The 27966-nt window shown below is 42.3% G+C and overlaps 3 protein-coding genes across 6 annotated transcripts; all 3 read right to left on the bottom strand.

The window, feature by feature from the left end:
- Window positions 1-85: 85 nt before the first annotated feature.
- On the bottom strand, window positions 86-10123 carry rpn2 (ribophorin II). Its single transcript, XM_079748451.1, has 17 exons — window positions 10051-10123; window positions 9559-9746; window positions 9261-9356; window positions 8794-8969; window positions 8226-8301; window positions 7914-8048; window positions 7639-7815; window positions 6772-6890; window positions 6449-6554; window positions 5844-5935; window positions 4213-4327; window positions 3868-4062; window positions 3573-3659; window positions 3359-3454; window positions 2806-2881; window positions 1873-2002; window positions 86-728 (listed from the first exon to the last, which is right to left on the bottom strand). The coding sequence occupies exons 1-17, from the start codon at window positions 10061-10063 to the stop codon at window positions 713-715; spliced, it is 1893 nt and encodes a 630-aa protein (XP_079604577.1). The 5' UTR covers window positions 10064-10123; the 3' UTR covers window positions 86-712.
- Window positions 10124-10645: 522 nt separating this feature from the next.
- mybl2b (v-myb avian myeloblastosis viral oncogene homolog-like 2b) lies at window positions 10646-23770 on the bottom strand. Of its 2 annotated transcripts, none has more exons than XM_079748337.1 (15): window positions 22531-23770; window positions 21993-22089; window positions 21834-21905; window positions 21551-21643; window positions 21151-21371; window positions 20557-20689; window positions 20392-20445; window positions 14336-14545; window positions 13768-14040; window positions 13403-13545; window positions 13039-13138; window positions 12838-12945; window positions 11959-12075; window positions 11726-11863; window positions 10646-11451 (listed from the first exon to the last, which is right to left on the bottom strand). In XM_079748337.1, exons 1-15 carry the CDS (start codon window positions 22548-22550, stop codon window positions 11323-11325), a joined length of 1908 nt encoding a protein of 635 aa, XP_079604463.1. In that variant the 5' UTR covers window positions 22551-23770; the 3' UTR covers window positions 10646-11322. The 2 variants fall into 2 exon arrangements, with proteins under 2 accessions (XP_079604463.1, XP_079604464.1); XM_079748338.1 differs by having other exon boundaries at window positions 23252-23770.
- Window positions 23771-24089: 319 nt separating this feature from the next.
- Window positions 24090-27833, bottom strand: ift52 (intraflagellar transport 52 homolog (Chlamydomonas)). 3 transcript variants are annotated; one of them, XM_079748588.1, is made up of 14 exons: window positions 27788-27833; window positions 27473-27600; window positions 27266-27353; window positions 26901-27030; window positions 26729-26804; window positions 26526-26597; window positions 26062-26188; window positions 25869-25952; window positions 25684-25752; window positions 25459-25613; window positions 25283-25370; window positions 24747-24855; window positions 24510-24658; window positions 24090-24422 (listed from the first exon to the last, which is right to left on the bottom strand). In XM_079748588.1, exons 1-14 carry the CDS (start codon window positions 27797-27799, stop codon window positions 24384-24386), a joined length of 1326 nt encoding a protein of 441 aa, XP_079604714.1. In that variant the 5' UTR covers window positions 27800-27833; the 3' UTR covers window positions 24090-24383. The 3 variants fall into 3 exon arrangements, with proteins under 3 accessions (XP_079604714.1, XP_079604715.1, XP_079604716.1); XM_079748589.1 differs by having other exon boundaries at window positions 25869-25949; XM_079748590.1 differs by having other exon boundaries at window positions 27473-27809.
- Between the last annotated feature and the right edge of the window lie 133 nt (window positions 27834-27966).

Here is a 27966-nt window from a genome sequence, read left to right as displayed (position 1 = left end):
ATTACAAAAAAAAAATTCCCCATTAAAGCCATGAAGCATAAAAAGGTTCTTTGGAACACACACTTAAGAACGATGAAGAGTCAAATTATTTTTCACAATTTTTTTAATTCCATCTTTTTCTTTACAAAAACACCTAGTTTTTTGAAATTGCTCATGAATCCACAATTCATTGACTTTCGACAGCTAGCTTTCAAATGGTTGGTTTCAATGGCTACAAATAACAAATGTGTCAGTGCTACGTTGGTACGATTACAGCTGTAGACCAAACCAAACTTTTTTTTTTTTTTTTACAAGACCAGGTGGACCAATTCAGCCATCAGAAACAGGAATGTACAACAAAAGAAATATCGAACCAACAACCACCAGAGAAATGCAACCCAATTCCCACCCAGATACCACATTGACCAAAGGTTGATTAGCAGACACTGGCATTTTGGACACTCAAGAACAAAAAAACGGGGCATGAATTGCAGGCATTGGTAGCTTTTCCAGCCCTCAGTAGAAACATCGTTTAAAAAACCGTTCCCCTCCCCTCGCCCGAATACACTCATCTCATTTTCAATAATTTTGGGGGAATAAAATTAAGAAAAAAAATAAACTGCATTTTCAAAATCATAGTTTTGATTAAAAGAAATACCAGGGCCTTTTTTGACTAATTGTATGTGTATCCTTGGGGAAAATTATCTCAGGATCTTCTAAAAATTGTGTGTCCTCATTTCTTCTCCATTCTGTAAGAGAAAAACACAAGTTCAGGCACAGTCAATTATCGTCTGTCTTAATAAGTCCATCATTTGACAAATGGGCATTCGCATGCAATTCTGTGTGCAACATAACATTTATTCCTTAATGAAAAAAATAATGCAAAAAAAAGTCTTTGCATAATGATTAGGAATACTATGGCAAACTGGAAACTGCAAATACATTTAGCAACAACCAGTAACATAGAACACACACAGCCCCGGTATGGTACACAAACACTTTGGGATACATCCATGGAGCGATTAGTAGAACTCATGTTATAACTGCAGCACGATGATATGGGGGGGGACCAGGAAAATGAGGAGGAAGGAGGGAGGGTCAAGTGCATGTAATGCGAACAATAAAGAATCATACAGTGAATGAGCAGCCATGCAATCTGCCGGCTAAGGATGGAGATGCACTGGGATTCAAATCCATAAGGATGCCCTTACTTTAGCCTTGAGGACCATCCATTTTGTTACAAAGGAGGCCATTAACGAAGGCTCCTATACTTTGCCAATCTACTACTTTGCTCAGCGGCAATCCTGAAAGAGTAAAGGAGAGATTTAGAGTAAAGTAAGCAGATGTTGAAAGAGACAGAGAGGAACAGGTTGCAATTACACGCTACTAAACAAAAGCAGGGAGGGAGAGAGTGAGAAGAGAGAAACGGTCATGTTGGCCAATCAGGGGTAATTCAAGGAGAACTAAAGTAAGGGTAGACCGTAACTCTTTTTGTGTGTCGAGCTGTGAAGTATTTGCGTCTTCAGCTACCAAAAATTGCCCCGTTAGCCTTTTGAGGGCCCCAAGCATTGGAGGCATGAAAACCACCTCTCCTTCAGAAGTAGCTTTTCTCCCGGCCCCATGGATGGGCCCCATCTCACAGGTGTAAAGAGCTGGACTTGTGTGTCAAGGGCGCGGGGGGTGGGGGGGTAACCAGTGAGGCACTGCAACTATGGTCTGGAGCCCTTCAGCTCAGAGGACCACCATTGAACTTCCAGCCCCTATTTGCCGACCAGCGAACCGTGAGGAAGGGCTGATGCGGCGGGCTTTCTTTCTATGATCAAGGGCTGCTATCTACAAGGGTTCCACTAGCCTGAGCTGGCTGAGGAAGAGAGGCGTTTCAGAATCGCCTACCTCTTTACTGCTTTCTGGGCCAGCATTCGGTTGCCTGCGAGGAAGGTGAGACTGCCGATGATGGCCAGGTACTTGAGGGTCTGGAACATGTCGAGGTGGGTCCAGTACACGTACATAAGGCCCAGCATGGCTGCAACATAAAGACAACAACCATGGAATCATCAGTATATTCCACCTTTAGATATATACAAGGGAACAGAACAAGGTCTGTATTGGTGGAAAATGAGAGCAATTTATTAGGGCTGATAGTTGGCCTGTGCCATATACACAACAACAATAGACAGTACAGTAGAACACAGCTATTTCGTAATACAGGTGCGGAGCAGTGGGATGAGGAGATCAAAGAAGTCATCTAAATGAAGTCGTGACTATACTCTGTATAGTAAGAATCTTAACCCAAAATATTTTGGATTGTATCTTTTTGAGCATGCAGTCTAGCCTTTGGGGCATGCATTTAAGAGTAATCTAGCCATTTATTGTAAACATGTATATTTAAGATTCCTACTATACTTTTCTAGCTCCATGTATGATATTGGAGAGTCGTATAGGAAATTGATGTTTGGCATTTAAGCCTTCGATACACGTAGGGAATGTGATTGGTTGCAGACCAACAGCAGCTCCCTATTCAAAAACTTTATTGTCAACCATTTGCCTTATCAAGACCTAGCACAAAATCGTTGGAAATAAATGTATCATCACGAATGAGACAGTGTAAGAGTTCAACTTCTGATAAACAGTGTAAAAATAAACACCAATACCTCCAAATAGAAATATATGGAGTGAACAATGAGTTCCATAAATACCAAACAAAGGAGCCGATTTGGTTTTTATAGCCACCAAATATCGCTGCCGATATTCATTTGTTGGCCTCAACAATAGGGGGTGAAATTGAGGTTATGCAACTGATTCAGTGGTGGAGCGTCGAGGTCTCACCTGCGTGTCCGATGTGGAAGAGCACGGCGCTGGGGGACATGCTGAAGTTGGAGATGTTGGCCCCCAGCTTCATCCACTACACAGAGACAAAACGAGAGAGACAGACAGACAGACAGACAGACAAACAGACAGACATAGGGGGTTGAGAAAGAGAGTGGGAGGCAAAAGCAGAATGTTGTTTTCAGACTGAAGCAGCGTAACAAAAGCATACAAAAAAAGAAATTGCATTGTTGTCTTGTCTTTTATTCACCACTCCACCCCCAGGCCGGGGTTAATTTTTTAAATGAAACATTGACGTCTGCTATTGTCAAATAACAGGAGTCAATGAGGACTCATTTATGGACGATGACCGTGTCTTTGCGGCTTGGTTTAAGAGCTTTTCTTTGAACAAGAGCACATTATCAAGAAAAACAAGCCAACATTTACATGTGTAACTGTACAGACAAATAATAAAAAAAATAAAGGAATCCTACAAGAATATCGTGCAAAATGAAAATGTGCAACCATTTCAAAATAAATCTGTTTACATAGCAAGTGAAAGGGAGGGGCTTACCAGAATAAGCAGCAGGAGGAAGGGGGAGAGGATGAGGGCCGTGAAGGCATTGGAGACCACAGTGGGAGGCTTCTTCTCAGGCTCCCTGAACAGGTGCTGCACAAGGAAGGGAGGGGGGGGTAGGAGATCAAACATACGCCAAGGCCTGGAATCTTCCTAGTCGTTCCAAACAACAAGTGAATCAGCTCGGAGGCACACCCTGACGGCGTGTTACCTGGATCTCTGGCTTGGGGATGTAGAGGGTCTTGGGCTGGATGACAGCCGGGGCCTCCTCATCCAGGAACTTCAGGATAACATCGGCCTGGTTGGGTGGACAGAGGGCCAGCGTTAAGTGCATGTCAAGGCTTTACAGGCTTAAACAGCTACAAGAATTGAACAAAGATGGGAGTCGCTGGTTGTGAAACATCATTGGATTCCAAGCTGGCCTGACTCTCCCAACGAACCGGAGCTCAATGGGGTTGCAGTAGCCGCCTCCAAATCAACCGAGATCCCGTGTCAAGAGTGCTCACCACATTCCACAGAATGGGGTTCTCCAGAGTGGCGTCTCCCACCATGAGGTGCAGGGAGTAGGTGCCCGACATGGAGTCAAACTCAGACTTGCGCTCAACCATGTCCAACTCAAACTTGTAGAGGTTCTTGCTGTCCGGCTCTGCCACAAACACAACCTCCTGCCCCGTCTTCTGGTTCAGCAGTCGTACGAAAGTCTGGAGAATAATAAAAGACCAAAGCGTCAGCTTCGACAAGACACAATTTACCCAATTACATTTGTACAAAGAGATGCTCTGATTTCTGCCCGTTGTTCAGGAAGAGCATAAAGCATAGACAGTCCCACATGTAGACCCAAGATAACCCACCTGATGAGGGGTAAGTTCCACCCCAGTGTTCACATCAACCAGCTGGAAGGCCATGGCGAAGTTCTGATGGCTGTCGGCCGTGAAGGAGTCCTTGGACTTAGAGGGGAATTCCACCCTGGATTATAAGAGTTCAAAAAAGGAAATATATTAAACCCAGTGTTTCCCCTATATGCACCTAGCAGCGGCATACCGCCGCTGCTAGGTGCATATAGGGGTGCGGACGCTGGATATGCGCTTCATATCCAGGTCAATTCACACACTTGTGAGTAAAGCATATAAACGGAGAGGAGAGCTCCTTCTTATCTCTTTAAAAAACTAATGTTATATTCATTTGCGCTACGGACGCTTCATATCAAGGTCAATTCACACACCTGAGTAAAGCATATAAACAGAGAGGAGAGCTCCGTCTTCTCTTTAGAAACAAATGTTATTTTGCGCTACGGACGCTTCATGTCCTGGGCAATTCACGCTATGAGCAAAGCATAAACAGAGAGGAACTTCGGTAAAGTTGGAAATAAATTGGCAGATTCTGAGTTTGCGGTTCAATAGATCATCAGTGAAACATCGTTGCGACACAATTGAGTGTAGTAACCAGCTACAACATTGTTTTCATCCAAACAAGCCGTCTTTAGCGAATGGTGAATTACATTGGCTTCTATGAGCTGTCGGCTTTCAGCCGCGAGTGTTCAGCTGTCTGCAAAGTGCAAAACTGAAAACGACCACAATGGTAAAATTTCAATAGCATCGCCATTGACTCTAGAGCCCCAAAACTTGCTCCATAGAGGTATGGCCTCTTTATGGTCCTACCACAACCTTTTAGTTTTGAAAAATATATCCCTTCTTATTGTTGAGGATTTTTTATTTAGCAACAATTTCAATAGCGTCGCCATTATTGACTCTAGAGCCCCAAAACGTTTTCCATATGCATGGCCTTTTTATGGTCTTACTGCAACCTTAAGTTTTGAAAAATATATCTCTACTTATTTTTAAGGAATTTCTTTTTAGCAAAAATGTCAATATACTTTTTTTTTTAGCAACAATTTCAGTAGCGTCGCCATTATTGACTCTAGAGCCCCAGAACTTGTTCAACAGAGGCATGGCCTCTTTGTGGTCCTATCTACAACCTTTGTGATGAGGAGAGGGGAGGGAGTGGGAAGATGCATTGGTTTAAGGCACAGACCTTTTTGATTGTTGTAGTATTTGGGTTATGTGATTTTACTGTATAGGGTAGTTGTTGATATAATATATTTGCTAAATAAATGTAAATAATGCTTTTAAAGATTATACTTGTAATATGTTCGATCTCTCCATATTTCCCCTGCTCATTACTGTGCACAAATGTACTGTATGTATGTTGCCGGCAGACACATAGAAACCTCCCGGCAGGGTGCGCTTTGCGAGCACACAAAAAAATTTGCGAAAAAAAAAAAAAGATTCACCTCACACTGCTGCAACTCCATCCTAGGGGAAACACTGAAACCAATAGGTAAATCCCTCCAAACTATTTAAGGCCTAAGACGTAATTCCTAAGCAATGTATTTCATACAACAACGTACTTGGTTAGGCAGATTGTATTTGTTCAAATTAAGCTTATTCACTTTTTCATTTCTCATACTATGACTAGTTTTTACCTGCTGGTCTTTGTGCCAATGCTCTGGTCCTTATCCACAATGGACAGGTCCATGTTTGTAATGGCCACCTCTGTAGACACCTTCACTTTAAGCTGCAGGGGAGGACAGACGTGAGAAATACAAATATAAGTTCACAAAGGTGAAGTAAAAACAAGAAATTTCATTAGCGTAGGATGGACCGGACCTAAATGGCCGGCAAAGTGAATTGGCTAGACCTAAAACCCCCCCACCACAATAGAACCACCACCCGCAAAATGAATTTAGAAGTCAACATGAATCCATAATTGCTGTGGACTAGAACATTTCAAAGCTAACCATAGTGACACCCACAATCAAATTTTAATTTGCATAACTTTAAACAACCTGCCTCAGTACCGACAACATATCGATATCCCCATGTATAAGAAAAGGTAATGGTCAAAATAGGGATTTTAACCATACATAACCAGAAAGAGTGAAGCATTGAACATAGTATAGCCTGTATATATATATTCGCCGTCTTTATGACTCTTTAGTTATTTCAAATTTTTCTTTCTCAAATGCCTACCACACACGTATCGCTACCAATCATTTTAATTTACAGACTGACACACTTCTCAGCTTACCTCAACGTGATTGGCTACCAGTCGGCTGTCTCCGGTGACAGCAACGGTGAACTGGTAGTATCCACTTGCCGGCTGGCTGGACATGAAGTTCAGCTCAAATAGACCACTAAGGGGGGAAAATAAGTGAGCAACAATGAGGTGGAAGACTTGTATGGTACAACCCTAGCACTACCCCTACAAGACCTTTAGAGTGAGATGGGAAAATAACTGGTAATGCACCGGTGGAACATGAGGCTCCTATCCAAGTTACTCTGTTCGAGAGAAGGTAGCCCCTTATATCTTAGGCACCCGGACAGCGATACCCAGGCTCCTATACAACTTACTCTCTGAGGGTGAACGGGGTCTGGCTGAGGATGATGCTCTTGGTGGCCAGAGCACTGGCGCTCTCCACCAGTACGCTGGCAGACCCCATGGGCTGGGACAGGACGTTGGTAATCAGGAGCTGTTGATGAAAAATTACACAAACAAGATCAATGTCAGGGCATGTTCTCTAGAGAACACAAACCACAGCTCTGTGAAAAGTACTTGTATGGGTTGTGCCTTGATGTGGGATCAATCTACTGATTCACAAGCTTCAGTCAGAGTGCACTTTGTGGAGATGTGCTACTGCCTCAGTTGCCACTATTATGTTGAGATGTACTGTCTGTCTCTGATGCAAATATTATGCACTACTAGTATGCCTAATCTCATACTTTGGATACCCTGTACTGTATGTATGGACATTTTTAGGTTGCATCGAAGCTCTGCCGTAACCGAGTCGAAGTCGTACTGATACGAAAACAACTGACGGAATTGGTTGTTCTGCATTGGTTTTACCAATTCAACCCTTTTGGTCTCCGCCAACTACATTACACACAGTGAAAGATACGCACTATGAATGGACTTTATTTTCCTCTTCTGATTAATCTGTTGGACGAATATTCAAAGCTTGAAATTATGTGTTTGGGCTACTAACTACCACCAATAATAACAAATTGACAATATATTTGTTGTTTTTGTTGTAACTAGTGCTCGCTGTCCACAAGTGGTTTCAGACACAAAGTTGTTCAATTTTTATTCATTCTACGCCAATTTTTGATCAAACGCTTAGGTTGTTCTCAGCCTCAGTTGTAAGTAACTCTGGAGAAAAATGCATTTGCTAAATGAGCAGATGACCTCATGTATGACAGTGGATGGATGGCAGGGCGTACCTGCAGGGTGGGCTTGCTGTGGGACACAGTGGCCGGGCCCTCGGCTCTCACAACCACCGGCACATGGAAGCGGTTGCTGGAGAGGGCGACGGCGGCCCCAGCCACGCTGAAGGCCTCCGACATAGAGTCCCAGGACTTCTTACTGAAGATGGAGTTCACCAGCTGGATGACCTGCTCCTATGTTCGGGGAGGAAGGAGGTTTGCTCAGTCAGAAGTCTGACATCGGATGACCTTACCATCTGATTTCACATGCTGCCGTGTTAGCTGGATGATACCTCTTTCAAGGGAGGCTCCACGTCCAAGTGATCGGACAAGGCATAGGCGGCCACCACAAAGTCGGCAGTTGCCTCGAGCCCCTCCTCGAACTGCAGGTAAAGGCCCCCCAGATCGTCCAAACGAGCCGTCAGATCCTTAAAAAAAGAGAACAAGAAAATGAGTTAAATGCAAAATAATGATTAGATGACTTCATCGCAATAACATGAAAACATTGTTAGTATTTTTTTTTTTACGAAACTACTAACTTTACTCGATTAATTGCTGAATGGCACGACAGCACCACTTGGGAGATTAATTGCTGTAGTACTCACTTCGATTTCTTCCACAAATCCCCCCAGCTCAGCCTGTTGGGAGAGGCGGGCAGCAGTCTGCAGAGCCAAGGTAATGCTGGGAATACAAGATTTGAGTAGAATGTTAACATACCAAGGATAATATTATAGTACCATACAGATGACTGATCCTTGAACCAGGAACCAGGAACCCAAAGGGATGAATATGTGGTCAGTATCAGAATTAAATATATGACAATAAATTCTATAAGATAAACATGAATGGAGATACCTCTACTACACAGGTCTATACATCAAATATAACAATTAACCCTACAAGAATTATAATAACCTTTAATATTATTAATTTAAGACTTGCAATCGTCAAATTAAACCTAGTGGGTAATGGATGAAATATGAAGACATGCACCTACTTGGTGACAAACTAAAGTTTAAGTATTTATTTAAGAAACATCTTGAATGTAGTTCTGTCACCATATTCGTTTGCAGATCATTTGGATTCTTAAAACCCATTCCAAATTTCCTTACAACCCTAGAAACCATTATTAAATGTCCAAATAGGGATAAAGGCAACCAAACGGGAGCTTACGCCACAACATTCTCCTCCTTGTTGATGCGCACCCGGAGGGCGGTAACAACCTCCTGCGACGCCAGTGGAAGGCCCAGAGCGGTGAGGGCTCCCACAGCATGGTGGATCTGGGCCACAGTCGAGTCCTCGCTCACGGCCGCCAGGAGAATATCTCTGGTTTCATTGGACAATGGGATCTAAAAGGGAGCAAAAGTAGCATGTTGAGCAAATCATTGACATAACAGACATGGACATCCATTCAGATTGTGAGCATACCTTCACAAATGGTTTGTCAACCATGGAGGTGCAACATCAAATTTACGTTCTACACCACTGTTTTCAAACATTACGTTACTGTGACCCAGTTACCGATTGTAGTTGCGTCACATATTTAGTTAAATAAGATACATATACACACACACACAACCCTGTTAAAAAGTTGAAATATTGAATGATCTGCAAAATAAAGTTATTTTGTGAAGCCATACCTCACATCCTGCTAGGGCTTGACTGGCCACTGCAGCATAGAAGAGGGAGTCCACACTTGTCGGATCGAGCTGGGCCTTAAGGAACTGGCATGCTTCCTGCAAACATAAAAAACATACTCGTTTGAGGTTGATGGGGTATAACGTTAGCGAGATCCATCTTTGTAGCAGTGTAATTGTAACTGCTATTGACGGAAAACTATACATTTCAGGGTTCAATGATAACCTAGCTTCCGGGATATTTCTGAATAACAGCTATACGGAGCTATGAATATGCACAAACAATCCAAAATTCGCTCACATCTTGGTCTGCAACACCCGCTCCGAGCTTGGCCAGACCGACGATAGAGTAGTATGCGGACTGGAGGTCCGTGAAGTGCTGGCCAAGGAAGGTCTGGAGCCTCGCCACATCAGAAAGGGAGAGGTAATGGGACGGTGTGAGTGCCTGTGCTCCGAGAGCCAAGCTGAAGAGGAACACCCGTAGCAAGCCTGTGGACAGAAGGCAGTAGCGATTCATTAGCAGCATGCAAGAGTGCAGGGAATGTTTACTTGAAAATTTGAATCAAAATTTCTTCCGCATCCATCGTGTAAGACCGATTCATTCATTTAGCTCCTTAGCATTTCCCCGTCCGTGGCACTCGTTGTCTAACAATGTAGCCCACATAAGGATTCTGAAACCCTCGTGCATTGTTCTGGTTAAAGCATACAATAACAAGGAGATCTTACGAAGAAACAAGGCTCAAGCAACACAAATGTACGGAAGTTGTCAAAAATAACGAAGGAATTGTCTTACTAGTTTGGGCCATGTCTTGCAATCTAATGCAGCGTCACCAAAAACCGACTAGAGCTTCCGGTACTTGAGAATCGTGTCAGTCAAACGCTATAATTCTTTCAAAATAAATGTTCACATGTAATATTGAGACAGAAATTACGACGCCGTAAGGTAAAATAATTACTCAGAAATGACCTCCAGTGTTAATGTGCATTTGACTTAAGATGTGTATTGTAAGATGAACTAGTGTCATTTTTCTCGGATTTTGACCTTTCATAAGAATGCACCAAGCGCTTCCGTCAGTTTAAACCATTACTTTGAAAACCGACCCTGAAGTTAATTATTTACTGTGCAGTCCCATTTCCCCCATTTACTTTAACATATTTTGTAGTTATTGTTCACATGTTAAGATTAATGCACATTAAAATACAATTTATTATTTTGTAAGGAATATATAAATTAGTGCGCTTCATTTTATCTCCTCGGTGAAATACTGACGTTAACTTGCATTGATGTGGAAGCGCAGCATTGGCCAGCTGCTCTGGCACCAGGTATCATAACGTCTGCGCAATGCTCTTTGCCATTAATACCAAAAAATACGAATGACAAAAAGAACTGTAAATATACATGCGTTTCCTTTTTTTATGTCTCCATACAATGCATCTACCAATCGGGACACTTCATTGCTTCTTATTCTACAATACTTTTTTTTTTTTTTTTTTTACATTGTGTAATGTACATAACCTGAGCGTACTTTCAAACGCTATTAAAACACTATGCTTCGTACTCATCAGGTGACTAATAACAAATCGCATCCCCCCTCACTTAAAATAATCCTTTGATCCAACATTTACATTCATTATTGCTTTTCCCCAAACAGATTTCAAGTGCAAAAATGTCTTGACAGAAAGGGATTTGCATATCGTTTTACAAAACCACCTACAAAAAGGGTATTTTGAACCAGAGTGACCTATTGTAAAGTCCTTCACACACACGTTGAGTATCCCAGCTAAAATATTGGGTATAATCCAGTCTATTACATTAATACACTAGTTTTACAAATGTCACTATTCACAATCATTGCCTTGTTGGATTAATCTAAAATCTGAGACAATTAGGAAGATGGTGACTGCGTTTTGGCATTTAGAGAGAGAGAGAGAGAGAGAGAGAGAGAGAGAGAGAGAGAGAGAGAGAGAGAGAGAGAGAGAGAGAGAGAGAGAGAGAGAGAGAGAGAGAGAGAGAGAGAGAGAGAGAGAGAGAGAGAGAGAGAGAGAGAGAGAGAGAGAGAGAGATTTAGGACAGGATGAGAGCGCGGTTTGGGGTTCGTGATCGGAGGGACCGCAGGTATCGTCTGGCTTTCTCTGTCATTATGATCTGGTCCTTGGTTCTTCCATATACGACCATCTCCCACTCTTTTGACATCTACAAAAGGAAATAATTTGTGTTAATAACAACCAAGTTACAATGTGAGGCTCAACAATATATATTTTCAAACGACCTGAATAATATATTTTGATGCATGAGGTTAGGGCCCTTAGCTCAGGGACACCTACAGGCAGTCTCAATGCAGGCATTGGGGTTCAAACCTGAACTAGAACCTTTGGGCCGGGAGCAAACACCCCTAATCCCTATAGTCTATCCTATCCTGTCCTGTCCCACTCCAAGCATGTTCAATTCAGGCTACAGTCTGTCTCACCGGCTTAAGGGGCAGAGAGCAGGGCTGGGGCCTGCACTCACTGGGCTCCATGAGGAAGCCTTGGTCCAACACGTTCTCGTCCCTCTTGGTGCAAAACGAAGACGACAGGTCCAGGGTCATGGAGAGCGAAGTCTCCGCCTGAGGACCAAGAAAAAAAAAAGATTAATAGAAGTTTGTTTCTTGGTTCCCATTAATAGTAACATTACATTAAATACAATGAGAGGACCCCCTACCTGTGTGGAGCGTTTTGGTTCAGGGTTATTAGGTTTGAGTTTGGTGGCTAGGGTCTTCCTACAGTCGATTACGTCTAGCGCCAAAGACTTGCGCACTTTCTTCATAGGAGGTCGATGCTGGAAAGACAAAACACATTTAGATCCAAGTGACTTCTATAATGGATTTTGAAATTATATATACGAGATGCTTTAGTTCAAAACATTTGACACAAATGAGGTTCAACACAAAGCATAAAACATTACCAACTGACTGAACATTACCAATTGACCCCCTCAGGGGTGAACCAGGTAAAAATTCTAATTAGCTGTCGCGCATTTGGTCGTTTGTCCTTTTGAATTAATGCCTCTGCAAAAGGCAATATTAAAATAGAATGGTCAATTAACCCATTTGTGCCGGCTGCTGCAGCCGGCACAAATGGGTTAACAAAATAAGGACTTGATGCATCTTTGAGGACTTTTCTTGTATTAACATAACCGTTGCAAGCGATTTGACACTAAGATATATCTCAAAAGAGTGTAAACTTTGACAAATGGTTCTAACTAGAACTGAATAACAGAGATATTTCTGACCAGTCTTCTGAGAAAGATTATCTTATGAAATAAGAAGCTGGCAAACCCAAACTAACCCCAGCAACAGACTAATAGTTAGAGTTAGGGTTAGGGTTATTTATAGTTGCTGGTATTTATACACCATATATTGCATTTACAAATTCGGGAATTGAACACATTTGTGTTATAGAGAGTGAATCGAGACACAGTAGTGACCAATCAAAATGGAATATCAATTGCTAAACACATTACAGCCAGGACAACAAATGTCGAAGTAAATAAGTCAGCATTCCTTGTGTCAATCAGTAAGCAGAGGCCATGAAGACCCACCAGGGATTTGCGGCGAGGCTCAGGAGTATTCTGGATTGTCACCAGTTCAATCCCAGCCTCCCGGAGCATGACCTCGTTCAGATCGTCTTCCAGGTTAGGAGTCTGAGGCTGAGATACAGAGAGGTGGAAGGAGACGTTTCAGACACATGGAGGTGTTGTGAAGTTAAAACCTCATTATTCTGCACTCACATAGGATCTCACCAAAGGCTGCAATGGACCATATTTCTCCATGGCATTTTTGAACGGCGTCGGGGTTCGTGGAGTAGTACATAGTTCTGACTTGTGATTTGGCGTGATAAACCTACACAGGAACATTTAATGAATAAAAAAAAAAGAAAAATTAGAATGTTTTCTTATTACGAGATGTTTTTATCCAAAGGGACTTTTAACTGAAACGGAGCAGGGAAGGGATAGACGTCTCAGGACGCCTACAAGTAGTTAGCAGACATCTCTATGGGACGGCCTTGCCACTGGACTATCCTGCCCCATACTGTAAGGACCATTAGCTTAATAACTAACATAAACAAGGAGTAGAATACATAGAGAGCTCATGGCTACCACGTACACAGAGTTCTCCTTCTGGATTTGGGGCGTCTTGTCTCGCTGTAGCGGGGTGGTGACGGTGGCCTTCTGACTGCATACCGGTGTGGATGTCAGGGACGGATTCTCCAGATCGTGGGAGTCCTGCTTTGTCCACATGTTCAGGAACTGAAAGACAATACCCCATTGTTATGGAATGCATCGAGATAGTAGTGACAAGAACGGATCAAAATGTAACGTCACTTGCTCGATAAAATATGGCAAGCAAAAACGACATAGTGAACATTAATTTGTGTATACAAAAATAATCAGCCTCTGGTTCAATTAGTTTGTTATCAGATTGATTGGATTTAACACCCGTTTCAAAACTTGATGGTAATCAGTGTTTACCTGTGAGGGAGAGAAGGACAGGATCTTGACGGGCGTGCTCTTGGGTGTCATAGAGTTGCCGTCTCCAGGGGACAGGGCGATGCGTCGGCGGCTCCGTCGGTGGAGTATGGAGGGCGGCGTGATGCCCCCTGGAGAAATGGGGATGAGCTCGCCTTTGTTGCCCTTGCTGAGCTCCTGCAGAGCGCTGCCTTCCAGGCGGAACTGGTGTCGCTCGGGGCTCTGGCTGTCCTCAGCCAGGTCGAACGCCGAAAGGTTGCACCAACCATCGATGTCCTGGTATGACAGACAAGGATGGTTCTTAAGTACCGGTTAGGGACTTAGAAAGAAGCATCCTGGTTTAGTGTTGGCGTTCGTCTCCCAGCAGAAAGCTTCTGGGATGGTTCAAACCCCAACATCCATAATATACCTATGGGCATCCTTGAGAAACTGCTTCTTAATGAGCAGCATCTCAAGTCACATTGGGAAAGAGCGTAAACTTAATGCTTTTATAGTAGTAGATGGCCCATTGATTTGAACATCTACATTATCAAAAAAAAAAAAAGACTATAGAGGGAAAAACAGGACCCACCCCATCTACCATGTCCATCACTTCTTTTAACACCGGGCCAGTGGGGGAGAGGAAGCCAGAGCTGTCCACCACCCAGCTGGTTTCTGCTGAGGCGTCAGGCTCCATCTTGGGGCTCAACGTCTCCTTTGAAGACGAAGAAGGAGGATGAGGATCCACAGAAGAAGCTGCTATTCTTTGAGCACATTTTCTGTCAGTTGGAGTCATCATTTCCTGCGAAACAGAACAGAAAAACTATAAGGAGGGGGGGGGGGTGGAACGGTGGCAACTGCTGTAGTTGTGCAAGCTTTCTTTTTTTTTAAACATATATTTATTCAGAATTTTGTTCATTTTACAGACAAACAATACAAGACAACACAACAAGGCACATATAATGCAATTTGTTCTCACATATAGCACATATAATAGATGTTCTTGTCACAGTAGACAGTGTGTTACAGTCATTGAAATTACATCTGCTAACTTACATTGTTTACAGGGGAGAACAAATGAAAACAAAACAAAACAAAAAAAATACTCAATCCGTCTTATCATCCAACCAACCATCAACATCCATGTTGTTATTTTCAAGGAAGTTGTAGAAAATGTTCCATACTTCCCAAAACTTGTCAAGTCTATTTTTTGTTGTGTAACTTATCTTTTCCAAAGCTAAGTAAGAAGTCATTCCCTTCAACCATTGTGATGTGGCACAGGGTGTATCTGATTTCCATGAGAGAGCAATACATCGTTTGGCTTCCAGAAAACAAATATTCAGAAGAGACCTAATTTTTTTAGAGGTAGTGAAGTCTTCTGGATAGATATTCAATAGGCACAATTTAGGACTAAGAGGCACTTTCCTGCCACTGATTTGGCTAGCAAGGTCCACCACCTTACTCCAAAAAGAAAGTGTCTTTTGACATTCCCACATACAATGAAATAAGGTACCTTTTTGGTCTTTACATTTGAAGCAGGTATCAGGTATGTTAGGGTTAAAGTGGTGCAATTTAGCTGGTGTTATGTACAGTCTACTTATCCATTTATATTGTAACAGTTTGGAGTTTGTATTTACGGATTGGGTCTGAGCTAGAAAACATGCCTTTGACCATTCCTCCTCAGTTACATTATCCTGCAAGTCCCTCCGCCATGCTTGAAGTGAGCGCTGTGATGATTCTTTAGACTTGCTTACAAAAAGCTCATAGAGTAATGAAACTTGTCCCCTAGAATGTAAAAACTTCAAAGTGTAATCTTCTAGAGTGGATAGGGGGGGAAGCTTCAAATCATTGCTCTGTCTGGAAAGGATGAAGCTTCTAAATTGTAAATATTTAAAAAAATGTTTTGCAGGAATCCCATATTTTGATTTAAGCTCTTCGAATGACATGAGAACCAAGTTTTCATTGTAAAGGTCAGCAACCTTAGCTATACCCTGGGCTGCCCATATTTTAAACCCTGGGTCTGCTCTACCAGGTTGGAAGTCATCATTACCAAAAATTGGAGAGAACCGAGATAGTTTAGCTGTTTCTCCTAGGTATGCAAGAGATTTGTGCCAAACCATTAATGTATTTTTGAGAAAAGGATTTTTAGTATGTTTGATTAGTTTATGTTTTTTAGCAGAGAAGATGTACAGGTTTAAAGGTATGTTTGTTAAATGTGCTTCTATTGAAACCCAAGCTGGAGGGTGGTTTCTCTCAAAATAAAACATTGCTGCTCTGATTTGAGCTGCCCAGTAATACCACTCAAGATTTGGTAGTTGTAAACCACCTCTATCATATGGTAAATACAACAGGGAAAGCCTGAGCCTGGGACGCTTGTTGTTCCATATAAAGTTAGAGAAAAGCTTTTTAAGAAAATTAAAGAGTGAGGGTGGAGGAGCAAGTGGAATAGATTGAAAGAGATAAAGAAACTTCGGTAAAATTGACATTTTCAATACATTTATACGCCCAATCATAGAAATGGGTAGATTTGTCCATCTATTTATAAGTTGGGTGACCTTATCTGTTAAGGTATTGTAGTTATTAGGAACAATTTTGTCAGTGGTAGGGGCAATCTTAACACCCAGGTATGTGAAGCCATTTAGTGAAACCGTAAAAGGAGTAGGAATTGGGGGGTGTAGTCGTTCCCTTTCATTCAAGAATAATATTACAGATTTCGAGTAATTAATTTTGTATCCCGCAAAGGTGCCAAAAAAGTTAATTTGGTCCAATAAAGCTGGTAAAGTCTGTTTCAAATTAGAGCAAAACAAAATGACATCATCAGCATACAGTGCTATGCGATGTTCCGTATCTCCTATCCTTATGCCTTTAAAACTAGTATGGTTGCGAATTGCCATGGCCAGCGGTTCAATTGCCAGGGTAAATAACAGTGGAGACAGGGGGCAGCCTTGTCTTGTGCCCCTGTACAACTTAAAGGGTGCTGAAGATAGCCCATTTGTTAAAACTACAGCCTGGGGGTCAGCATAAAGTAGTCTGATCCAACAGAGAAATTTCTTCTTTATGCCAAATCTTTGAAGAACCTCAAACAGGAAGTGCCACTCCACCTTGTCAAAGGCCTTCTCGGCATCCAATGACAAAATAGCAGTGTCCATACACCCTGAATTTTCAAACAAAATATTAAGAACTCGTCTTATATTATGAAAACCCTGTCGTCCCTGAACAAAGCCGTTTTGATCAGAGTGCACCATTTGTGGTAGAAGTGTATCTAACCGTCTGGCTAATGCTTTGCAGAGAATTTTGAGATCGTTATTAAGAAGTGATATTGGTCTATACGATCCACAAAGGTTAGATGCTTTACCTGGTTTTAACAATAGTGTGATTACCGCCATATTTAGAGAAGGGGGAAAGGACCCACTATCTAAGGACTCTTTATACATTTCAAGTAAAGGTGGCAGTAGCGTTTCCTGAAAAGCTTTATAGATTTCAATGGGAATCGAATCCTCGCCAGGCGTCTTACCCCCCTTCATACTCCCAGTGGCTGCAGATAATTCCTCAATGGTTAAGTCTAGGTCTAAATCATCCAGGAAGTTTTCTTCAAGAGGCTTGATGTTCAATGAATCCAAAAAGTATTTTTGTTTTTGCAAGGCTGAGGCTGAAGAGTCTGTGCTGTATAAGTTCTCGTAAAAACCTTTAAAAGCTTTATTAATTTCTTTAAGGTCACTAGTCTCCAACCCATCATCTAGCTGAATAGTATTTATTGTTCTTTCAGATTCTGATTGTTTAATACGCCAAGCTAAGAGTTTACTAGCCTTTTCCCCTTGCTCATAATAGGACTGTTTCAATTTCAGCAGGCTTTTAGTTGCCTTATTGACAGATAAAACATTATACTTAGCTCTAAATTCATTAAGTTCTCTAAAGGACTGTTGGGAAGGATTTTTGAAGTGTTTTGATTCAGTTTCTTTTATCTTTTTTTCTAACTGTTGCATCTCCAGCCTCCAAGATTTTTGTTTATAACTTGTATAACTTATCATATGTCCTCTCAGGAAGGCTTTAAATGCTTCCCACCGTATAGCAGCTGATGTTTGAGTTGTGTTATTTACAAAGTAATCATCAATTTGTGCCCCAATAAACTTCATAAATTCTGGATCCTTCAGCCAAAATGACTGAAGGCGCCACCCCATGGAGAAATTCAGTGACTTTGGCATGTTTAGTCTAAATGAAACTGAAGCATGGTCTGAAATTACAATGCTGTCGTACCAGCTTCTTGTGATTGTTGACATCAAGGAAGCAGAGACCAAAAAGTAGTCAAGTCTGGAGAATGTCTGGCAGGTGGCAGAATAACATGAGAAGGTTGACTGATTAGGATAGTCTCTTCTCCATATGTCAGTTAAATTAAATTCTTTTATATATTGTAATAACTCCTTTCGTGTCTGGGCATGGGAGGTATCTATCCCCGTGGATCTATCAATCTCTGGTTGGAGAGTGCAATTAAAATCTCCACCTATTATGAAACTACCAGACAAATCAGCCAGGGACAAAAACAGATTTCTGAAAAAAGACGGGTTGTCATCATTGGGTCCATATAAGTTTACCAGATTTAACCTAATTGAGAGTATTTCACATTGAATAATAATGTATCTCCCATATCGGTCTTCATCCACATTAATGAGATGAAAGGGTAGGGAGTTATGTATCAGAATGATTACCCCACGTGAGCGAGAACTAGATGAAGCAGAAAAAACTCGACCTGGCCACCTCCTCCTCACTTTTACTACATCTTCAGGTGTTAAATGTGTCTCCTGCAGAAAGACTATCTTAGCTTTTAGTTGTTTAATCCTACTCATTACTTGCTTAAGCTTGACAAGTTTGTTTAGACCTCTTACATTCCAAGAGGTGAACTGGAGTTCAAATGACATGATATAATACTACATTGTATGTGCGGGTTGGAATTGAGTATACAATACAGAGAAAACTTAATTAATACAAATGAAAATAAAAATATGTGCCTTAAGACGTAGACGTAAACACAATAGGGTGTACTTCCCCAAACGAAGTACACGCTTCCCTCCCCTAGATCACACTTCCAATAGACCCCTGAACAGAGTCTGACTATGGAACTAAGCTGGTCCACCCACATGTCGAGGAACAGCATGCTCAGCGATCATGTTGGAGCTCCATGCAAAATATTAAAAGTTAACTTATTGTGTATTGCAATCAGAAATAACCACTTTGCAGCAAAACATTAGACTTAAATTAACAGTCTTAAACAGTCCAGGAAAAGCTTATCGCGCCCGTATTGCGGCTGCATTCTTTAAACAGTCCAGGAAGAATTCAGTTACCTGTATTGTGTCAGCACTAAACACGTTAGCTTTCTCACCACCCAGCGTTGCCTAGCTTTGCGACTTTAATTCCTGCACAAAAGCCTCCGCTTCAGATGCAGTGTCGAACGTGTGCCGTCTTCCCTTGATGGTCACCAGAAGTGTAGCTGGGTGAATTATTCCGTAACGCAGGTCATGGATAGAAAGGGAGGCTAGTTCTTTCTTTGCTGAATCAAAGACTTTTCTACGTTTTAGCAGATCCGCCGACACGTCGGGAAAAAACATGACATTCTTATCGTCGACAAGTATCTTTCCCTTGCTTCTGGCCGCTTTCATCACTCGAACCTTGTCGGCGTAGTTCAGAAACTTCATCACCACCACTCTAGGGCGTGTAGCGGTTGGTTGGCTTCCATCTTTACTGTTGAGTCTACCAACTCGGTGTGCTCTTTCTATAAGCAATGGCCCAGTAAAGTTCATTTCACCAAGAGCTTTAGGAATCCACTTTTCCAAAAAGTTACGCACGTCACCTCCTTCGGTTAACTCAGGCAGACCCACCAACCGCACATTCGAGCGGCGTGCTCGGTTTTCCAAGTCATCCACCTTTAGCACAAGCTCCTCCATAGCTGCTTTCATGGTGGTGGTCTGTGTTTTCAGAGATGTTAGGTCATCTTCATTGGCGCCAATTCGGTCTTCAGCTTCGGTCAGTCGGCCAGTCAATGACTTTAATTCGCCTTGCACTCCCTGAATAGCGCCCAATAGCCCATCAAACCTCGACACAAAATCTTCTTTCATTGTCTGGATAGCGTTGAGAATTAGACCAGGGCTAATTGTGTCGTCGTCGCTAGTATTGGAACTAGTTAGCATCGTCGGGCTGGAAGAATCATCGGTTGATTTAGTAGATTTTGAAGTCTTTGGCTGCAGTTTCGGTGGCATTATGGCTGTTTGCTGTGTTTTTGGATCAGTAGTAACTGTTTGGTAATTCTTAGTGGCTTCCTGATTATTTTTCTATGAATTGTGCATGGGAGCTCTCTTTCACACGTCTGCCTAGCAGCGCGCCATAACCGGAAGTCTGTGCAAGCTTTCTTAACCAAATAACAATTTGCCTTTATGGACAGGAATGAGAGATAGTAAAGAGAGGTAGAAGAAGAAAAGGAATGATATTTCACATGGGACTGCAAGCTGGACTTAAACCTGGTTGCTACAAGGGTTAGGGACCCCCCTATATGGTAGGAACACAAACATGACAATTCGAATGGAACTTCACTCATACTTCCAATGTAGGTTTCCCTTTTATTTCCCCACCCTCTTTTGAAGCAGCCAATCTGCACCTTACCTGGGTGGATGTTTTCTGTTCTGGCTCCTTGTCCGCTTCGGATCTATGGGGCATCTGTGAAACCAGGTTAGAATTCAGCTCTGCCTTATATGAAAGTCAATTTACAAAACCAAAAAAACTCTAGGCACAAAAAGTACTGCTGCTATTTCACTGACAGTTAATCACCTGTGAGTCTTTATCAGCACGAGCCAACAGCTCCTCATACTCATTTGGCTTGAAGATCGCCCCAGCAAAGAAGCCCATCTCCAGCTTTCTTTTAATGGTGGAGTTCCAGTGATTCTTTACGGCATTGTCCGTCCTGTTTTTAAAAACAGATGCATTAATTAATGATATACATACAAACACTGAGGGCATGACATCAACGGTGTGCAATACGAGTGATGATTCTATAATATTAAAAGTCCTTTGAAAAACCTAAATGGTTTTATAGTGAATACAGGTAGGGATAGGTTACGCATCTGAAGTGCAAGATAGGAATAATGTTGAATCACAGATTACAATTTGTGGGTGTGGATCTCAAGAAACTGCAGCCAATCGGCAGGCATCCGTGGCGAAATGTCTACCCCTACCTTCTAATGCATCTGAAATCACTTTGAATAAACGCATCTGCTTAATACCTAAATGTATTGTAAATTTATTATCTCAGGATATGGATGCAGACAATGACGGCTGGGTCGTTGGACCACCTAGTCCACAAACACGCCGTTGTAATCCTCGCCCTTTAATTAAACACTTTTCATTCATCCAAAGCATAGCTACCTTCCAGGAAGCAGTTTGGCTATCTCCGCCCAGCGGTTTCCAAGCACACAATGGGCCTTGTAGATAATCAGGTCCTCCTCGGCCATCCAGGATGACTTCTTCACGTCGGGGTTCAGGTGGTTGTGCCAGCGCTCTCGACACTGCTTCCCCAGGCGGCCTTTCAGCTGTTTGGCAACCAACGCCCACTGCTTGTTCCCATACTGGTGGACCAGCTCTATGACCTAAAGTAGGGCAAAGAGAGAAAGACACACAAAGAGAGAGGTCAAATGAATATTGAGTAAAACATCAACAAAGCCAGCAGATGATTTTAACAACCACAGTAGTATATCACATTATTCATATAAAGCTATTGTGACAGTTAATTTGGCGGTCACTGCCAAGATACAAGCAAGACATTTACCTTCTCGTCCTCTTCTTTTGTCCATGGTCCTTTGACTAGATCTGGATCCAAAACCTTGAACCACCGGTGTTGACACTGCTGTTCAGTGTGATTCTGAAGAATATAAGCATACATCCATATGTGAGAAAGAGTACGGGTTGAACAAACAATAAGTGCAATATAGACAGAAGCCTCGTGAGTTTTCCATATCAGAATACAAATCTAAGTCAGTCCAACTCATGAATACATAAAATATTCACTCAGCATATTGATATGCATGTCTCAAAAGCACAGAACAACTCACCGGTATAAAGTTTGAAATACATTTCCAATCAGCAGCTCCCACTTTTTGAACCAGCGCCTTAAGGTTGTCATCCTACATTAATCAAGCATGAGTTATTTAGACATTTTGGAGGAAACAAAATAGCAAAAATTAATAAATAAGACGTGTTGAAAGGCTCACCTCTTCCTGCGTCCATTTAACCTTTACTTTTCCACAATCCTTCGCTTCTGCCACGTCGGAGTCCGTGTCCTGACACATGGCTTCTTCGCCATCTTCGCTGTGAAGGTTTAATACGTGATCAAAATAGAGGAATAGCGTGCCTACCGACCCCCACCACTGCCGGCTTGATCACCAAGTGTCTTTCAATGGCCGACTCTGACTGAGCATTTAGGCCTTAGGCTTCGAGACTACACAGCAGGCTCAGATAGGAACTTTCTCAATTTCGATCCAAGTGTGTAAAAGCTGCTTCTAGATCATGACTGTCTAAAAGTTATTAATTTCATCAATAAAATAAAGACGTTTAACAGAAAAGAAAACTGGTTGCTAACATCCTGAAACCTCATGTAGTGAAAAGGGCGGCAGAGACAATCGACCATTAAAAAAGGAAATGCATTCCAATTCACAACCCATTTAATCCAACTCGATTACCTTTAAGTGATCTAGGTGCAGAGGTGGATGCAATTAAAGAAATATTCAGCGGATATGCAATGTTTCTTACCCTCTCGACCACCAGGACATCGCCCAGACAACAGTTGTTTACAATCAGAATTAGTTATATATCCTTGCTCTTGCACGTGCAAGTGCATGTATTATCGATAATAGATCGTAATCTCCAGATTAGTTGTTGGGAGATACTTGTATCTGCACTTCGATACTAAACTGTTCGCCGTTGTGTTCAAAAAGGCGGACGAATCGATCAGCTGGAAAGCTTGTCGTCCCCGCTCAAGTATTCTTATCGCGCGCCCTTATTTTGTCCTGGATACAGGGATATGACGTACTTGCGCAACGTGTGGTGCGCAAAGTGCAGTTCCCAACTGCCTACAAAATGTCTCACAATATTCCGCTATGTCTTCCGAAAATGTTATAATTAATAAACCCTTAATAAGAGATACCTTTCGTGAAAAAGTGTGTTGTACTTACACGTTGTATGTCCATCTGAGCAAGAATCATAATCACCGGTGTTAGTTTTTGGGCTAAATTATCACGTTCATTACGAAAATGATCACGGTCGAAATCATCTAATTTCTATCGGTGGCTTTGAAGTCGGCCTAGGCTACCTTTTTTCATATATCTGAACAATTATAGTCCATATATCGAACAAGTAAGAGGGCAAACACGAAGTGTGGAGAAATGTTCCGTATCGGATGGCTCAGACGCCAGGTGACTTAATTAGAGTCGTTTGGATGGTTTAAAACACCTGGTTTTCTGATTGCACTCACCGGATGAGAGGAAACATGGAGGCTGAACGTCTACATACTGGTAAATAAAAAACAAGTTGTATTCTCTTTCTGATTGGAATTTAAAAAAAAAGTTTAATGCAGTAATGTTTTTGTTTGTTACTTTATACCTAGACACGAGAAGCTTTGATCGTTCCTCAACGTCAGAGCTAGACAGGGCATTCTTTGGGGAGAGGAATCAACTGTCTACTTTGTCCTATGACCATCTGTCTGGATCACGAATGTCAAACGACATGGCAAATGCATCCTCAGCGGGAAGGCTGTACACTCCAACATCTCCCTGTCAAGTGTATGTATCTTCTCCCTGCCACGATGAACTGAACGCCTTAACCAGGCGAGGTCCCCAATCCCAAACGCCTGGGTTTTTCGATGGAAAGGTCTCGACCCCGAACCAGAACGAGACGCACCAAAAGCCCAGGGTGGTGGTGTCTTTTGAGCAGTCCCTTATTGACGTTTCAGCATTCCAACTTCCATGGGACCTTTCGCTCATCAAGACGGACAGCGGCCCCCACCCCTACGTTGAATCCACAACATTGGAGTCCACATTGAGTCCACCGCTTCGCTCAGCAACTCTATCACTAGTAGAGATTGCCTCTCCAATATGGCCGTATGCTCCGCCCAAACGGGCATAGCACAACATAGTCGTTAGAAACGATATACTTTCGGTCCCTCCGGTAGCTGGGCAGCAATGGTCTATTTTATTTATTCAGCCCACAAGATGCATGCAGGATTAATGGTAATGAATGGAACCCCTACAATAGTTATTTTAAAAATTGACATTCCAATAAAGTTTTTTAAATCAATGTATTTATAATTTATTTACAGTACAGAATATCCATTCATCACACCATTGTTTTGTTTCCACAATACGCTGACTTGTTAGATATTTTTATGCGGGCCTTCTTTGCAAAACATCCACGTGACTTTATCCACATGTATTGTGTGCTATGCACCTGATACCAGACCATCTTTTCTTGCCTTAGACATTATCAAAGTGCATTAAGGCCACAATGCCTGTTGCTTTAATCCATCATAGTTTTATGAACTTCTGAATACATAAGCACCATAAAGTGTTAATGAAAAGCTATGAATCTATACAGTATTCTGAATCTAATCAGAATGTGGAAAAGGGTGCCTCCGTGTTCTCGTGTTCCTGTAAAGAGAACACATTGGATCAGTGTCTTGACATTGCACAATTCTTTTAAGATTAATTGTATGAGGTGTATATCGACCAGCTCACCTGATTTAATTTTTTGAAGGCAACCACCTGGAAAAAAATGTGTTCAAGAATGTGTTTGGCGTCTCTCTGGTCTTTATCCAACTTTCCCGTCACCCCTAAAATCTCCCCGCATTTGCGCACGTAGAACTCAAGATCGTCATCCGAGGTACCTGAGGCAGAACAAACAATCATTTAGGGACACCCATCTAGTGCCAACGCCTGTCCTGCAAATAACAAGGAATATCCCTAAAAACTCACACTTATTGGAAAGCTGTGCCAGGCGCACCATCTCTGAGGAGAAAGCCTCATCCAGGTCAAACAGGTCCAGCATGGGTGGGGGCAAATCCCTGAACGCAGGCGGGAAGACCTAAAGTGGACAGCAACCAAGTTTAATTCATACACACATTATTGGACCAAGGGCAGTTATCAGTAATAGCAATAAAATGATGAATTCCAATGTCAAAAAAATGCAGATGAAACAATAAGTAATAACAGCTAATATGAAAAGAGGAATACAAATAGGGCACACAATTGAAAGTGTACTCAATCCCCCTTCCCAGAGATCTGAGAGACATTAACATTGAATTCTAACTGCATCCCCCCTACCCAGAGATCTGGGTAGGGGGGATTAGGAATTGGGAATTAGAATTGTACGTAAATGTCTCTCAGATCTACAAGAGCTGTTACTAAAACAAGAAAACGCTGTTGCACATATTGCTCATATGACCCATGGCAACGTGTTTGTTATAATGAATTGATGGAAGAAATGAGTTATGGCGGGGAGAGAAGCTCACAGCAGGTTGAAGCGGAGGTAGCGGCGTCTCAAACTGGGGCGTGATCAACTGCAGGGGCTCATGCTTCACATTGAGTTGCTGGTAAGCGCTGCAAAAAAATCGGCCTGTTATTTGATAGACAGTCAGTTTGATAGAGTCAGTGGTTGCAGATATCGCTCTTGGCATCGAGTAGGTACCTTATTACTTGAGGCAAGGTGTTTGTGGACAGTTTGAACATTGACATATCGAAGAGGGAGGTGAAGTCCCTGGGGTTCTCCTCCCCCTCCTGCAAGCACACCCGGAGGCGGTCGGACAGGCGCCCTGTGTCTGGTAGCATGGTGTAATCTGTGATCTACGCAAGGGGAGTAGCAGATCGGTGAAAATTGTCTGTAGTTATAGGGTTCAGAATCATGTCTCGTTACCTCTGGGTCATCAGCATCAATCTGATTTAGTTGGATGTTGTCGGTCATCAGCCACTGAACCACCACATCCTGATGGGTGGGAAGAATCATCGTCAGGCCACAAAACCACAGCCAGCTCTCTCCACAAACGTCCAAACCAAAATAGAAATGCTGTGTGATTTTGAATTGAACTAAAACGCACTAACCAATATTTTACTGTTCTCCTCTTTGTCAAGGTACTGGTCACTAAACATGTGGCAGGAGCCAAGAACAGCCAGCTTTCCCATCTCCTTCAATGAGAAGACACAACAGTCAAATATCGGCTGTGACATGTAGAGGTATGCAAACACCATACCTGTATTTATTAAAAGACGTGTGAAAGCTGACGCGAGCGCTCACCTTTGCCTGGTAGAAGGCTAGGATAGGTCGGTTAAGGGGGAAGCAGACAGAGCCGGTGGAAAGAACAGCTATGGCGGGCTTCATCACGCTCAGCGTAGCCCCGTATGGGTACACGAAGGTCAGAGCCCTGCTCAGCGTAAACAACACAAAGACAGCAGTGTTTCCTCAGAGGGCAGAACAGCTTCAATAAAGCACTAGATAAGAGATTAGATGAGATTAGGGTATTTTACTCATGCCCAGGGGAAATTGTGACATGACAGCAACCCACATCAGTTTAAAAAAACGTATATAATACAAATATTAATTTACTAAATAAGTATAATTCTATTTACAAATAAAAAGTTCCATATATATATATATATACATAACAAGACAGATGAAAGCCTCAACAGGTACCTGAATAAGGAACCTACATCACACAAGAGGGCAAAGGGGAAAAGAAGGGATGAGAGGGGAGGACTCACTGAGCATTATTCCTGGTGCTGTCATCCTCTGTGGTCCCCGGCACCACTTTACCTGCAGCACGACTGATTTCTCTAAAGTAGGAGAGGATGGGGGGAAGTGCAAACAGCTTGTTAAAGCCATGAGAAAAGCTATGTCATATAGAGAGTAATATTAACATCATAAGTGAGCTGAAAGGCTTAATGTAAGCACGGTTTTAACACACCTGTTTAATACGCCGTTAGAAACAAGGGCCTCCTTAGGATGAAAGTATTTGTAATAAACATTCCTCACCACTGCATCTGTCATTTTGAGGGAGGAAAATAAATCTTATCAAGACTACACGTTGCAAAGTTATGTTATTGAGTATACCACACACACACACACACACACAGTACCATTATTGACCATGATTCCGAATTCCTCCAGGAGAAAGTTGATGTTGGTGTCGTATTTGGTTTCTCCTCCCTCACCGAGCATCACCAGGATGTCCCCTCCTTCGTCTAGATACTGCTTCAGCACCTCCAGCTTTAACACAATGGCGAAACAGCTTCAAATCCCCAAGACTACACATCTGAATAATTAACACCCTTTTCAAAACCAGGTTGCCAACACATTTTGGTTGTTTATTCTTTATAGTGTGGTAGACTCCATAGAGAACAGCCTGAGTGTGCAGATACATCACAATAGCCTACTATACTTAATAGTTTATTGGTATATGATAGCACGGTGATAAGGATAAGGTTAATGTGATTGTTTTTACCTCCGATGCGGTGAATTTCTCTCTTGGCCCAGCAGTTATCCACAATTTGACGCCCTTCAGCTTTTCCGAGGACAGCTCCTCTTTAATACTTTAGGAAACAGGTTTTTTTAATGTTGAAATTAACAGCCCATTTTCAATTTGCACAAACCAAAAGTAGCATCAAAGTTGCATGCTGTTGGTCAGTGTGTTTTCTCATTAAAAAAATACCTTTGTATCTTCCATTGAGCCTTGAGTCGCTTCTGAAGAGACTTGTACCCGTTGCTCGCCGTAAACAACTCCTTCTTTGAAGCGTTCAACACCACCGTGTTGCGCTGTTCCTTGTCCATGTTTAGAGTCTGTCGGAGCAGCTAGTAGTTACGAGAGCCCTGAAGCAACGCTTACGTTCAACCGTTAGCTCGTAGCTTCTCCGCCACAACACCTCAATCTACGTGCATACCCAAGGAACAATTACTTTCTATGATTTCGCCCAAGCAAAAACGTGATTTTTGAAATATATTCCTTTAATGTTGTACGATAGCTTACCCCTCCCTCCATCAGAAGTTCATTTTTGTTCGCTAGCTTGAGCCAAGCTGGTAGCACTGATGCATTGTGGGAGGAAACGGTAACCATGGGCGCAGACCTCATAGCAACTCGCTTTTAACCGACCTGCTTCGACGTCTTCATATAAAGTGACCACACCGATAAGAAGCCTATAAATGCTA

Source organism: Pollachius pollachius (genome assembly GCF_949987615.1).
Source record: "Pollachius pollachius genome assembly, chromosome: 12".
NCBI lineage: Eukaryota > Metazoa > Chordata > Actinopteri > Gadiformes > Gadidae > Pollachius > Pollachius pollachius.
Note: the sequence above shows the minus strand (reverse complement) of the source record. Positions and strands in the feature narration are given on the sequence as shown.